At 37.9% G+C, this 13265-nt stretch overlaps 1 protein-coding gene across 1 annotated transcript; it reads right to left on the bottom strand.

Moving 5' to 3' along the window:
• Positions 1-546: 546 nt before the first annotated feature.
• rab31 (RAB31, member RAS oncogene family) lies at positions 547-11393 on the bottom strand. Its single transcript, XM_085438073.1, has 7 exons — positions 11172-11393; positions 8843-8922; positions 7626-7707; positions 5503-5574; positions 5082-5188; positions 3404-3513; positions 547-2536 (listed from the first exon to the last, which is right to left on the bottom strand). The coding sequence occupies exons 1-7, from the start codon at positions 11205-11207 to the stop codon at positions 2439-2441; spliced, it is 585 nt and encodes a 194-aa protein (XP_085294199.1). The 5' UTR covers positions 11208-11393; the 3' UTR covers positions 547-2438.
• Positions 11394-13265: the final 1872 nt, after the last annotated feature.

The raw sequence follows: 13265 nt of genomic DNA, 5'->3' as shown, positions 1-13265 counted from the left end.
GGCCTGTTTTACTCCGCTTTCAAACAGTTTGTCTTCTCAGTCTAAAGTTTGAACTCTGGCATCCTTCAAAGAGTGGCCTTTATCCTTTAGATGCAGATGTGTAGCTCAGTCTTGTCCTGTCGAGGTGGCTCTTCTACGCTGTGCCATGCATTTATGGAATAGCTGTTTGTTTTCTCCAGTGAGAACACTATGATACTTAGCATGTGTTTGGGAGTTTTGTCTTTGGGATGAACCAGCTTTTGTCAAGTGTGTCGCTGGGTCTGAAGTGTTCTGGGATGTCAAGCTTGTTGGCTAAAATTCTCCAGTTTCTTTGACAGCAAGCGGGATTCACCCCCTTTTACTTTTACAGCTGAAGAAGACTCTTGGATGATTGATAGATCAAATATCATCAGTTCAGTTGCCTCTTTGTTTTCAAGCTCTCTAGACTACTGGATGACTGAGAAACTGTACAGACATCAGCTTAGTTTGTAATCCTTTGACAGTGTTTGAGATCTTTGATGACACTTCAGTATTTCATTATTGGAAAGAGTAAAATTTGAAGAGAAATTGAATCTTCACTTCTTTATTACATTGATTAATATACAGATGTTAATCTGGTCTATAGAGTAAACAGAGAAGCATGACTGCAGCATACAGTATGAGTGTGACTGTAAAGGAATGGCAGTGTTATGTATATATTTGGTCAGACATGAGTAATTAATTCTAACAGTATGCACATTTTAGCCATGTCATACATTTTGTTTAGAAAAACATACAAAAGGCACTTGTGTCGCCATCTCAACACACAAAAGGGGGTCCAAACAATGCGCACTGAGAAATCCAGTCTACATTGTATGAAGGTTGTTTTCAATCATAACTCTTCCAGCTGATATAACTTTGTTTATATCTGGTACTAAGAAGCTCTTAAGTTCATTTCAGTTTTCATCTTAAGCCAATTACTGAGTGGTGCATTTTAGTGGAAGATTGTAGTCCCATGCCGCACATGTGCTCCAAATTAACCTCTGAGCTAAAAAACTGCATCATATACCTAAAGGTATGCACCGTATGTTTTTCAGATAAGCAAGGCCACACAGACTAGAAGATTTCTGAATGAAGGCTGGTATATTTTCCCATATATAGGGCGGTAAATATCATTATATTTATGGCATTACAAAGTCAACATTTGATTCTATTATCCCATCATACCTGTTGATAAAAACTGTACACGTTATAATGTAAATAAGTAACTCAAGTACAAATGTAAACTACAAATGTAAGCTATGACAATGCAAAACTAATTGGTCAGTATTGTAATTAATTTTCATGTTCCTTCAAATAATTTCTCCTGTATGCTGAAGTTAAGGAGAACTGCAATAGTTAACATTTTTACTATTAAAGCAACTCCCAGCTGATACTGTGTAAATATGCAAAGTGCTGCATGATGAACGGTTTAAACGGTTAGGGCTGCGCTCCCACAGTTCTTTTAGAGTTTGGTTAGTATATGCAATATAACAGCTGCACACATGTTTAAAGTCAAATAGATGCAGTTCTTGTCTCTTATCAACAATACAAAAGTGACCCCCTTTTACAGGTAAAATGCATGAAAAAACAAAAACACGACTGGCAGCTGTATACAGTCGTTCCCTGCAATGAAATCTCAATACACTTCAGCACGTAGAAAACATCTTTAACAAATCACTATGTAAACAGTTCTAGCATTGGTCACAGTGTTTCAGCCGGGGGTGTCATGCTGTAATTGTGATTCAAGCTGTTCCCACTGCAGCACTACAGTTAAAATCTTTCTAAAGCAAATGTGCGTGAAAAACACGTGAGGAATGTAAACCTGTCGCATTTGAGCTACAGAGATAAATGCTCGTCTGAGTTTGTTCTTAACGACCTCTTACTTAAATGTGGCACATGTGCACAAATGCTTCATGGGTGGAGGAGTTAGACTTGCTAAAAATTGATATTAAGAATTTCAATGTGTTTAAGAGCCACAGTGCTATAATAGTCTACAGAGAAGGAGAGTGATGAAAACAACTATTAAATTCCTGTCTTTAGAAAACACGTCAGCTCCGCTTGTTTTTAATTTGTGCTCAATTTTAAAGTCAGAGTATAAAATGAGTTGAAATTTAGAATGAGCTTCTGTATGTATCACACCACACAGTAGTTCAGCCAGAACACCACCTGAGGGGGACAAACTGAAGGCTTTCTGCTTCATGACTTCAGCAGATCTGAAACTGCTAGGAATAAATTAAATAAACATGCATGTTAAAACTGGTGGATTGACGCATATAATACTGCTGGCAGGTTTTTCTGTTTCATGTTGCAATCAACCACACGTGCAGGCCAACTTCAGTCTGCTCACTGTGCTGTCACTAGGGTAAGACGCCGTGTGGATTGCTGTGCTGGTGGGTCCTTAGTGCGGAAGGAAGTAATCTTATCAGCCGCTGCTGGTACTAGCAGCACCTCCTGGTGGATGGAGCAGGCTGTCGTGTGAGTTTAAAGGAATCATTGCTGTCCACCTCAGAATTTTCCAGGGGTGGAATTTGTTTACCTAAAAATACAGACATTTAAAGAGATTCTACATCAGATTTAGTCATCTTAAGCATACAAAGAGTTTTATAAATTTAGCTGAGTTGTATTTGGCATTGCTTCACTACTACTAAAATTAAGGCAGAGCAGTTTTTTTGATGACCACATGAAAGAAAGGAGTTTGCTTAGCTTAGGATACACAGCGTTGAACCAAAACATCCCAGCATCAATTAGCCGGAATAAAAATAAAACTTTCACTGTGTTATATTTGATTTAAAATGTATCCCCCACATTATGGCAGAACCTTAATGCAATTAAAACAGAAAATGTGCATTACAAACTGCATGTTTCATATCATCATTTGGAGTCATGCTGTGTTGCAGGCTCCAGGGTAATGTAGAGTCCAGGTTTATTTGGAACTGAATAATTAAAGTCAGAGATTTTTTTCTGCTTCCATTCTGAGCACAAACAAAAGATACATTTAAAAAAAACTGTCTCTTGTCACATTTATCCACTTTGTTAACTGATCATCCACTTCAGGGTCTATTCTAGCTGTCATACTGCAAGTTGCCAGGTACATCCTAGACAGGACACCCTCAATCACAGGGCCTGTAGCCAATCTAGATTCGTTGACCTAACAAATCCGTTTTTGGACTATGAGAGGAAGCTGGAGTTCACTAGGGTATTAACATAGACTAGTGTTTAACATGACCAACAGTTACTTTCACTGAAATGCAGACAAGAGAGAAGATTTTAGAGCTGATCCGCTCTAAAAGTGTAGTTACTTTTCTGGGGAGGTGCAGCAGGCTGCTTAGGCCACTCTAAATCAAGCACAAGACAGGACACACTAGTACTTCTGATGGAGAAAACAAAAAGCCACAAAACCTACTGATTTTCTGAAAGAGCTCCTCAACATTGACAGCATTTCGGGCACTCGTCTCAATGAAAATAGCCGCAATTGATTCAGCAAACTCCTTAGCTTCCTTCATAGGAACTTCCCTGTAAAAAAGATGAACAGTTCAGATGGAAAATCTGCATTTTAATTAGTCACTTTCACCAGTTGAGTTTCTAACTGGATGTAGACATGTTTTTTTTTTCAGGCCTGACACTTCTTCTCACCTCTGATTGTGCAGTTTCCTCCATTTTTTTTAAGGACAAACTGCACACCGTGCCAAAATATATCGGGGTTTCAGCTTATAACACTTTGGGAATCAGTTTGTTGGGGTAGAAATGCCATTTTATGCCTGTCAAATTGTGTTATCTTTGCAATCTCTCATGAATTCAACTAAAAATGTTAACAAAAGATGTATATTTGTGACAGGCTGCCAGTAACAAAATGTCTACAGATACAACTGAAAATTGTTTATTTGCTAAGTTGTCTGTAATGTGAAGGCAACACTTAAAAAAGGACTTTTTAAACTTGACTGTTTCATAGGTCAGTGGCTCAACAAAGTCAGTCCACTGAAAATAGTCAGGTACAAGAACGTACAAAATGTACAGAAATAAAGTGGCGACTCCACACCTTTGCACAGTATTGTGTGACTTTACTGCACATATATTGTTGAAGGAAGGGATACAATAAAAGAAGACTTATAATTGGGACCAGAGTGAATAATAACACAACTTCTTCATCACTAAACATAAAGAGAAAGGTCATGTTGCTGCTTTGGAACAAATAAGACCTTTGAAGTGATGCCACAGACCTCCAATAACAGGGGTGTCAAAATTATTTTAGTTCATAGGCCACATATATATTTTAGTTTGGTCTCAAGTCTGTCAGGCAATAAAACAAAAATAGAAGTACTTTCTGAAAACGACCACAATTGACGAGCTATTCATTGACAGAACATGTGACGAAGAGCCTCAGAGATCAGTCTGCTGTCAGTACAAAGAACCCCAGTGGTTGTAAATTCAAGAAATGCACAAGTCCTTGGCTTAACCACCTTACTTCAGTGTGGTATGACAGGACGTGGCTAGACGATGATTCAGATCTCTGCCCGGATTAAGTTAACAGTTGTCCTGTTTCACTCTTAAAGACTTGCAACACAATACTTTGTACTTCTTCTCTGCAGTTTGCTCACTGTGAAAATCCCTCAACTTTGGACCCCTTTTGAGGTAAATTATTTCCATTTTCACATTTGTTTGTTAACTCAGTCTAACAGTGTCTGTAGAAACTTTTTTTAAACATATTTGCAACAAAAGAGATGAAAAATTGCAGCTTCAAAGAGACAAATTCAACAAACTCTGTTCCAGATGGACCCAGTACATTAAAGAGCTGAGAAGCGATTTTATTTAAGTGACTCTCCTTACCTAGGTAAGCAACTATAAGGTGGACATCACACCAAGATTGGATCAACTGCCTCCAGTTAGAGAAATACAACTGGGAACTATTACTTACATCTTCCTACAGTTTTGAGAAATTGAAATTCTGTTGGATATGTTGACCAACAATGTATATGGCTATCTGATCTTTGTCCCCATGTATGTTGTAAAGTTCCTTCTGTACAAGATCACCAATAAAAACTACAAATATAAAAAAAAAAGAGAGATGAAAAAAAGAAGCCCACCTGATGTCTCCTAAATCATTCTTATTCCCTGCTATAGCTACTACAATGTCTTCTGGACCGTGTTCCTTCAGCTCCTTCACCCATTTCTTCAGCGTCTGGAACGAATCCTGGACAACAAGAAGAAATTGGGGTCAATCCTGGGATAGATCGTTTATGAGAATATGCCTAGCAGTTTTTTTCCGTCTCCTGTCATATATTCATTGCTTTTTTTTTCCCAGACGAGTTTCCATTAACAAACCAGGAAAGAATGACATTTGTAGGTCATGAAACACAGCATCTCACAGTGATGGAAAAGTAGCAAAAATTCTTCACTTACAAATGTTCAGGACAGCTGTTACTGATGTTTTTCATTTTTTCCAGGGAGCTAACAGCCCTGACACTTTAACCAGTTTAGCAATAGTAAACTTGCTGTTACACTTACCAGTTTAGTAATGTCATAGACAATGACAGCAGCAGCCGATCCTCTGTAGTACATAGGAGCTAACGAGTGAAACTAAAAAAAGACGACACATTTATATTAGTTAGCATGATTGATTTCATTTTTTGGTATATCACACATAAATATGATCCAAAGTGCTCAGTCTATGATTAATAAGGGGGAAAAAAAGCTTATAAAAGCCTGGCAGAGTACTATGCCCATACATTCTTACATGATGAGTTTATGGAAACAGTTACTTCCTCAAGTCCCCAGGCCTTTCTAACTTTTAGCAGTTACCTTCACTTTGACTTGACAAACTGTGGTAGCTTGTAAAGAAATGCTGAATGTAAAAATCACCTCACTAAATGTTAGCCTACTGCAGATAAACGATGAGTGAACGCATCGGCTAATAATGTACCAACACGTGCCAAACTTTGAGATCATTTATAAACAGTGAATCCAAAAACGAATGTCAATTTAAGAATAAATATCACACTCAGGTTATATTCTTTTACATTTCCTATACCAATGTATGGCATCTGTATCAAAATTATTTCTATTTTGTACTGAAGTTACTGTTGGTTTCTCTTATCAGTTAAAACCGGCACCATTCCCTTAAGCTTGCGCAGCTTTTCTTCTCCTCTGCACAGACACATTGCTCAGCAACTATCATCAGTACAACTATATATCCACTGCCAATGAGAAGAGAAGATACAATTCATCTCAAAGTTGCAGCAGTTTAGTTAACTCAACAATCATAAAAAAAAAAAGTCAATCGGTAGAATGGTAAATGGCCTGTATTTGTATAGAGCACTTTACACATCCAGTCATCCACCCATTCAAACACTGGTGATTTCAAGCTACATTGTAGCCACAGCCACCCTGGGGCGCACTGACAGAGGCGAGGATGCCGGACACTGGCGCCACCGGGCCCTCTGACCACCACCAGTAGGCAACGGGTGAAGTGTCTTGCGCAAGGACACAACGACCGAGACTGTCCAAGCCGGGGCTCGAACCAGCAACCTTCCGATTACAAGGCAAACGCCCAACTCTTGAGCCACGATCGCTCGTATGTATTTTAATAAAGTAGACAATGTGTGGCCAATTAAATAAGAAATCAAATGAGTGCATCATTTCCGTTTTAAAAAATTCATTACATTTATGGCTTGCAGAAGTTTATTTTATAAAACCCTTTTCAGTTTAAAAACATTATCAGTGCCTTCAAATAACATATTCCAGTGGTTCTCAAACTGTGGTCATCAATCAGATATCCCACCTGCTGTGAATGTTTTAATGCAGTACCTTTGTTATTATTATCACTTGTCACATCCTGTTTATGACAGTTAAAATAAATAACATTCATATAAGAAATAAAATTGTCTCATGTAAACTATATGGTGTTAAATAGGCGTATACTATTGTACTTTAATGTTGGTCATAAGGGTGGTATTCTAAGAGCCATATATTTTATGAGGTGGTACTCGTTTTGAAAAGTTTGAGAAACACTGACATGTTCAATTATATTTGGTATCTAAAACCCCAAAAATGTCAGGTAAGGGAAGCGTGTGTTTAAACAAGCAGATGGTGTTTGAATGATAATAAATGTAGAAAAAAATATTATGGCATGTTTTTGAAATTATATTAATTACTCAGACGTCACAGGTTTAATCAGCAAGCTCACAGTCATGATGATAACACTACACTACAGTGACATCAATATTTCAAGAGTGTCCACAGTTGTATTGTTCACAGATGTTTACAATCAGCACCACTGATCACACAAGATCAGTCGGTCAAATGTAATAATAGAACGCTCACAGCAGAAGTCCCAGCATACTTTTTTCACACATAAGCAGGAAATGCTCGCGTTAGTTTTTTCCATGCAGTAAGCAGGTTTGGCAAGCTTCAGCTATAACCCACCTCCCCCTCTTAGCCATCAAATTAATCACCGTGATGTCTCATGACCTTTGAACTCTTGTGTCAAGCATCCTGTTTCATAACCTATAAATATCTACCTATCACGAGTACCAGCTTTCTGATGCAAAGTTTAATGGAAAATCAACATCACATGTGTTAACTTAAAGCTAACAGCGAGTCCATGCGGAGTTTCTGTTGCGTACACTTACCCGTTCCTGCCCAGCTGTATCCCAGATTAGAAATTTGTGTAGCTCATTTCCACATGGCACTGTCTTGGTCAGGAATGACGCTCTGTGGATGATTTAAAGCATTTCACAACAGCTATTTTTTAGGTCACTCTTTAAAAACAAAGGGAAAAAAATCTGTGCATGTCAGCAGGAAAGTAAGAACACTGAAAACAAGTATGTTTGGGACAGCATGTTTGTTGCTATAGAGGCATGTAAAACCTCCTTTATTTCAGTGTTTATTGCACCAAGTACTAAGAAAACTATAATTTTTAAACAATTCTACAATCTTTTTGCCTTAAAGTGTTACTCCAAAGTGAGGGTTTTTAAAAAAAAAAAAAAAAATCAGATGCAATGACATAGTAAAATCAAGGTTTTTTCACAGGCTTACAGAAGTTGGAAGGTGGATTTGCAATTATTCATTTGAACCCATTTTCCCATAAGTTACATTTTTTACACTGTTTTCAACCACTACTCGTACCCTATTTGTGCATTAAAGCTTGCAAACACTTAACTAAAATTTGTACTTCAAAAATGTAATTAAATCACATATTTGTAATAAAATGAAAACACCTTATGAGAATTATTGGAGTTGTGGAGCTGAAGCAGGATGACTCCCGCGTGGGTTTGTCTTTATTTCAGTTGCTAAAGTTTGTTTAGAATAAGCTATGTGTTACCTGCTGAGGTTTCCCTTACAGGAAGGAGACCTTTTGGCTGAGCTGTACATGTTCTACATTGTCTCAGAGGTTATGACTATCACCAATCCGCCCAATTTTACTGTGGACTAAAGAAATATTAAATAGTAATAAAAGTCTGTTAAGTTTTAACAGTCTGACAATAGTGTCTTATGCAATTCCTTATATGTATATATAAGTATTCAGTTAAGATAAAAGACCCAAATGAAATAAGGTACATTCATTTTTATCTCTTGAGTAATCAGTTCTTCTATAATTAGGTTTAACTTCTGTAGCTTATAGACAGTTCATAGGATTATCAATCTACCCATTAGTACAAATGATGTGGATTGAGATCACTAAAAAACACAAGCTTAACTTGAGCTTGAGCATAGTTTCATTCAGCCAAATTACTGATTAACTGGCTGAATCTCCCTGTACATTTCTGTACATCTTTACTTCAGCTTTGTGTCCAAACACGATTGATTAGTTTCCTGCTGCTTAAGCCTTCTGCTGATTAACACTCACCCTATGGTTGGACTTATGTTGTGATCGAAATGATCCTGGACAAATCGGCAAACAATGCTGGATTTCCCAACTCCAGTGTCCTGCAAACATCAATCAGTCACAGGACATGCACACAAAGAGTGAGCGGTCACTATTGAACCTACTGGATTATACAACCATAGCAAATACAAGAGTATGCAACAGCAGTATTTAAGTCATTAAAATGATAACGTGAAATTATCCAGTAACACACGGTGTATGACTCTGTGTAACACGTACTTTCACTTTAGATTTCTTAAATATATTTTGATGGTAAAACTTTTGTACTATAATCACTTTTACTTATTAAGGGTTTTCACAATGAATACTTCACCTGCATTCTTACTAAGGGCCAGCAGGGGGCAACTCTTGTGGTTGCAAAAGGTTCCAGCTGTAATCAGCATCTTCCATGCTAACTCCAGGTGAGCACAACAATCTGCTAGCCACCAAAGCAATCACAAAGAGGCTTTTGTGCACAGCGTCCTCTTTGCGACTGATTTCACCTACTGTAGCAACAGCCAAGCAACCTCTGGGAACTATTCACCAACCACTCTGGGAATACACATTTTCCCTTGCAAACAGTGGCTATATCATGTCCATCATCATCCGAGATAATACCGGTATACATTTTTTTACTGATATCACAGACTCACTTCCTACTTACAGACTCCATTTAGTAAGTTGACTTTTCAGAATATACTAATTGCCCAACACAATCACAAGGTGTTAGCCAAATGAGCATGTGGTTCACAGAGAGAGCCACCTCTTATTAGTGTTGTGCAATACTGCAGATTTTAAGTAAATACAAGGCCAGTATCGCTGTTACCAATACCGATACTTCTAACTTATAACATCAACTTATGTAGAGAAGAGTGGTGTGTCATGACTTATGAGATGAATCACCATCAATTTGCAAATTCTGAATACATTTTATTGACCACAGTAATTGGATAACACAATAAAACACACCTTTCAGCTTTTTGTGTATCTTGAAACTGTGTTTTTTGGAGACCTGGAACGTAATGCCCTTTTGCCCCACTAGCACCTACTGGGCTCAGCATGGCTCAACTCAATTCGGTTTTTAGGTGGTACTCAGTTGTAATTGAAAACAACTGAAAATGAGTAGAGTTGAGTCAAATTGGTACTATTGGAAAAAAGGCGTAAGTGTGCCTGTCTCAAAAAGACTTCTGTTGTTTAAATGGGTTATAGGGTAAAAATAAAATAGACATTAAAGTCTGTTTTATCCTTTCCCCAAAAAGTCATTTAATACAGTTCAATGGACTACATACTGAATTTAGATCATAGAAACTAAGTATCAATTCTATCGCACTAGTATCGATACCAAAACCAGTGCTGGTATCATTACTACCGATATCTGGATAGACCCCCCCTCTCAATTGTTACCTCTGATTCCAAAAGACCAACATGTCAACAGTAATAATGCTCAACTCATTGTATCTACATTAATCTTTGAGTCTGTCTATAATTTAAACTCTCATGCAGTCCCACTTTTCATGTAACACATCTGATGAAGAAAATAGGACCCCCCACCCACCCACTTCCTAGTCTCCTAATGTGGCACCCCATTTTTTTAATCGTATAAACACCCCTGTACGGTTTTATGTGACTTTAAATGTGCATAAAATCTGCTCCTCCCGCTTGTTATAAGCATGCAGAGGTGTAACAAAAGATGGGTTAAGGTCAGCGTATGGTTGGGCTGACTCAAAAAAATATTTTAGTGAGGATGTCAGGGCCCTGAGGAGGTATGCGAGGGCCTAAAAACCTTATGAGGCTCTGAAAAGTTCCCAGCTCCCGACTTCAACATCATCGATAAAGCGACAGTTTGCGGTCCAAAGCGCTCTCGCCGTCCCTGTCACCGTTTATAAAGACAGACTGACGTGTTTCGCTAACGCAGCAAGAAATCTAACGGCTCGCTGGCTCCGATGATGACGTAATGGCTGATAAACTGTCAGAGCCGTTATAAAGTAAAGATTTATACTACACAGCAGAGCTTAATCTGTTAAGAACTACAAAATACATGCGAGAGGACATACTCAAAATGACTGCCGACCGATGAGGCTGGTTTTAAGCCAACTACTAGCTACTAATATTAGTTAAATTCCCAACTTATTTCACGAAGACGACAAAGAGTTCTTTTAAATAAAATACCGGAACTGACAAAGTACCGACTCTACCATTAAGTTGTAAACGAGCAGCTGTTAACATCAACATGTTGTCGGCTTTTTCAGTTTCGCAGCAGACTAAAGGAATTTGCCCCCAAAACGGATCAACAAAAACATCAACCACTTACCCCTAAAAGGCAAACCTTGAGCTCCCTTATAGCCATGGTAAGTTTTGGAAAGTTTTTAAATCATCATTTGTCAGTGTACACTCAATGTATTTCTTTCTTCATGCTTGAAACTCTATTATTTTCCCCTCTTCTTGGATAAAATAGAAACCCAGCCCCTGATACAGACAGACATCTCCACTAAGCGGCTGACAAGGCGCATAAAATACATTTTACAACATCCGGCAGTGACTTTCAAAATAAAGGTATCTTACAGCCGTTTTGGCACAAATAATGCGAAAAGGCTCCAACAAACAACTTCGTTTGCAATTTTATCTCTGCCTGTCAGTTACATGTTTATATTTTGAAATAAGAGATGAAAGATTTTAGACCTATTTTACCCTAAAAAAAACAGTGTTCTTTAGTTAAGAATAGATAAAAGTGCATACAATGGTCTTCAGTTCAATGAAAGTATAACAGGACCGGGAAATGTCGGTCTGCTCTTAACATATTTTTGCAATTAACTAATTTAACCAAAGACAATGACGACTGTGACAATGATGTTTTTGTTTCAAAAATAAAAGCCTAAAGTAGGATCATCACACAGCCGGCTGTGCCCTGGCAGCCAAAAATGACTGGGCTCCAGCCCAGTAATGGCTACCAGGCTTGGGTGGGTTTTTTGTAAGTGGGCTTGGGCCAGTTTGGACTGAGAATTGGCAGAATAAATGCACGCACACTGCATTAGGACTGAAAAACCGACCAAGGTTGGTAGTCTGACTTTTGACAAGATAAAGACTTTGTTCACTTTCAGCACCCAAACTACTACCATATATGGGCCAAGGCATTTCTTATAAATCAACTTGATTTTGGCCATTAAGGTGCCAAGCCGTTTTGTATACCTGGCCAATCTGTTAACATACTTTACAACATCACGAAACAAAGAAAGATGGGGAGGGCACCGAGGAAAACTGACAGTAACCACAGAGTCACAAGCTATGCAGGTTTCTGTGGTACATGATAGAAATGACCACAAATAAAAGAAAATACAACCATCAAGACTGAATAAGCTACTTATAAGGCAATTCTCAGTCATATGGTCTTGTGAGTTGTGATTTTATTATTTTTCATAGAAGAGTGAGGAATGACTGTGACACAGTAAATGTTGCAAGAAATCTATGGTTAAAAAAGAAAAAGAACACCAGGTAAGATGGATGCATGGATCCATCCCCCACCTTCTATCAACAATTTAAGCTGCTGCTGTTGTAATAATGAGGGGAATCTTTTCTTGGCACACGCTGGGTGAAGAGAGCATCTTTGTAACCACAACCTAACTGAGTATTGTTGCTGACATGTTCATATCCTTATAGACATCCCTTTTTTTAATCTCTTTTTTTGTTCACTGTGCTCAGATGTCTCCAAATATCTCAAAAGTCACCAGATCTCTATTTCATAGAGCACCTTTCAGATGTGGTGGAACAGGAGACTCAGCCAACCACTCAACAGTAATTGTGTGATGCTGTCATTATCTTTATGGTTAAATTTTTCCAGCACCTTGTTCAATCTGTGCCATGAAGACATAAGAATTAAGCCAAATCTAAAGGAACAAAAATGTTACAACCTTGTAATAACAAGTTGTACCTAATAAAATGCCCAGTGAAGGTATGTATAGCTCTATGGTTAATATTAATTGTATATCTATAGAGCCAACATTTCCTGAAATGCAGTAGACTATGTAAATCTACTCTTTTAAATTACAACCATTGCTTCCTTCCAAGAGAAAATGGTCATTATGTTATGTGAATTCAAGTCAAGCTTTAATTTTGAAAAGACAGTTCCTAACATCCGTTGTTCTCTTAGTTTTTTTAGTCCTACTTGACAAGCCTAGTTTCCAAATCGGAAACCAGTTAAAGCCCTGACCAAAAAAAGAAAAAAAGAAAAAAAGCTGGGTGGCTCCACTATCTCTTGAGTAATTTGTTTTCAGAGTCAAAGTCCAGCTTTCTATTCTCTCAGAGATGCTCAGGTTTGTATTTAGGCAGATACTGTGTAATGGAAAATGAGAAGTACTAAATATGGAATACATGTCCAGCCAGACATAGTCGAGTGAAAAGGTAAACTTGA

This window comes from Copadichromis virginalis, linkage group LG18, assembly GCF_057382275.1.
Source record: "Copadichromis virginalis isolate Kocher_CV1m ecotype Utaka linkage group LG18, C_Virginalis_male_GT1.1, whole genome shotgun sequence".
NCBI lineage: Eukaryota > Metazoa > Chordata > Actinopteri > Cichliformes > Cichlidae > Copadichromis > Copadichromis virginalis.
This window is presented reverse-complemented; position numbering and strand designations above follow the sequence as displayed.

Excerpts from the sequence above, each read along its gene's own strand:
- rab31 (XM_085438073.1), bottom strand. The coding sequence starts at position 11,207 with ATGGCTATAAGGGAGCTCAAGGTTTGCCTTTTAGGG. Across the intron at positions 8,923-11,171 it reads TCAAGGTTTGCCTTTTAGGG|GACACTGGAGTTGGGAAATC; the intron begins GTAAGTGGTTGA and ends TGATGTTTGCAG. Across the intron at positions 7,708-8,842 it reads AACATAAGTCCAACCATAGG|AGCGTCATTCCTGACCAAGA; the intron begins GTGAGTGTTAAT and ends AATCATCCACAG.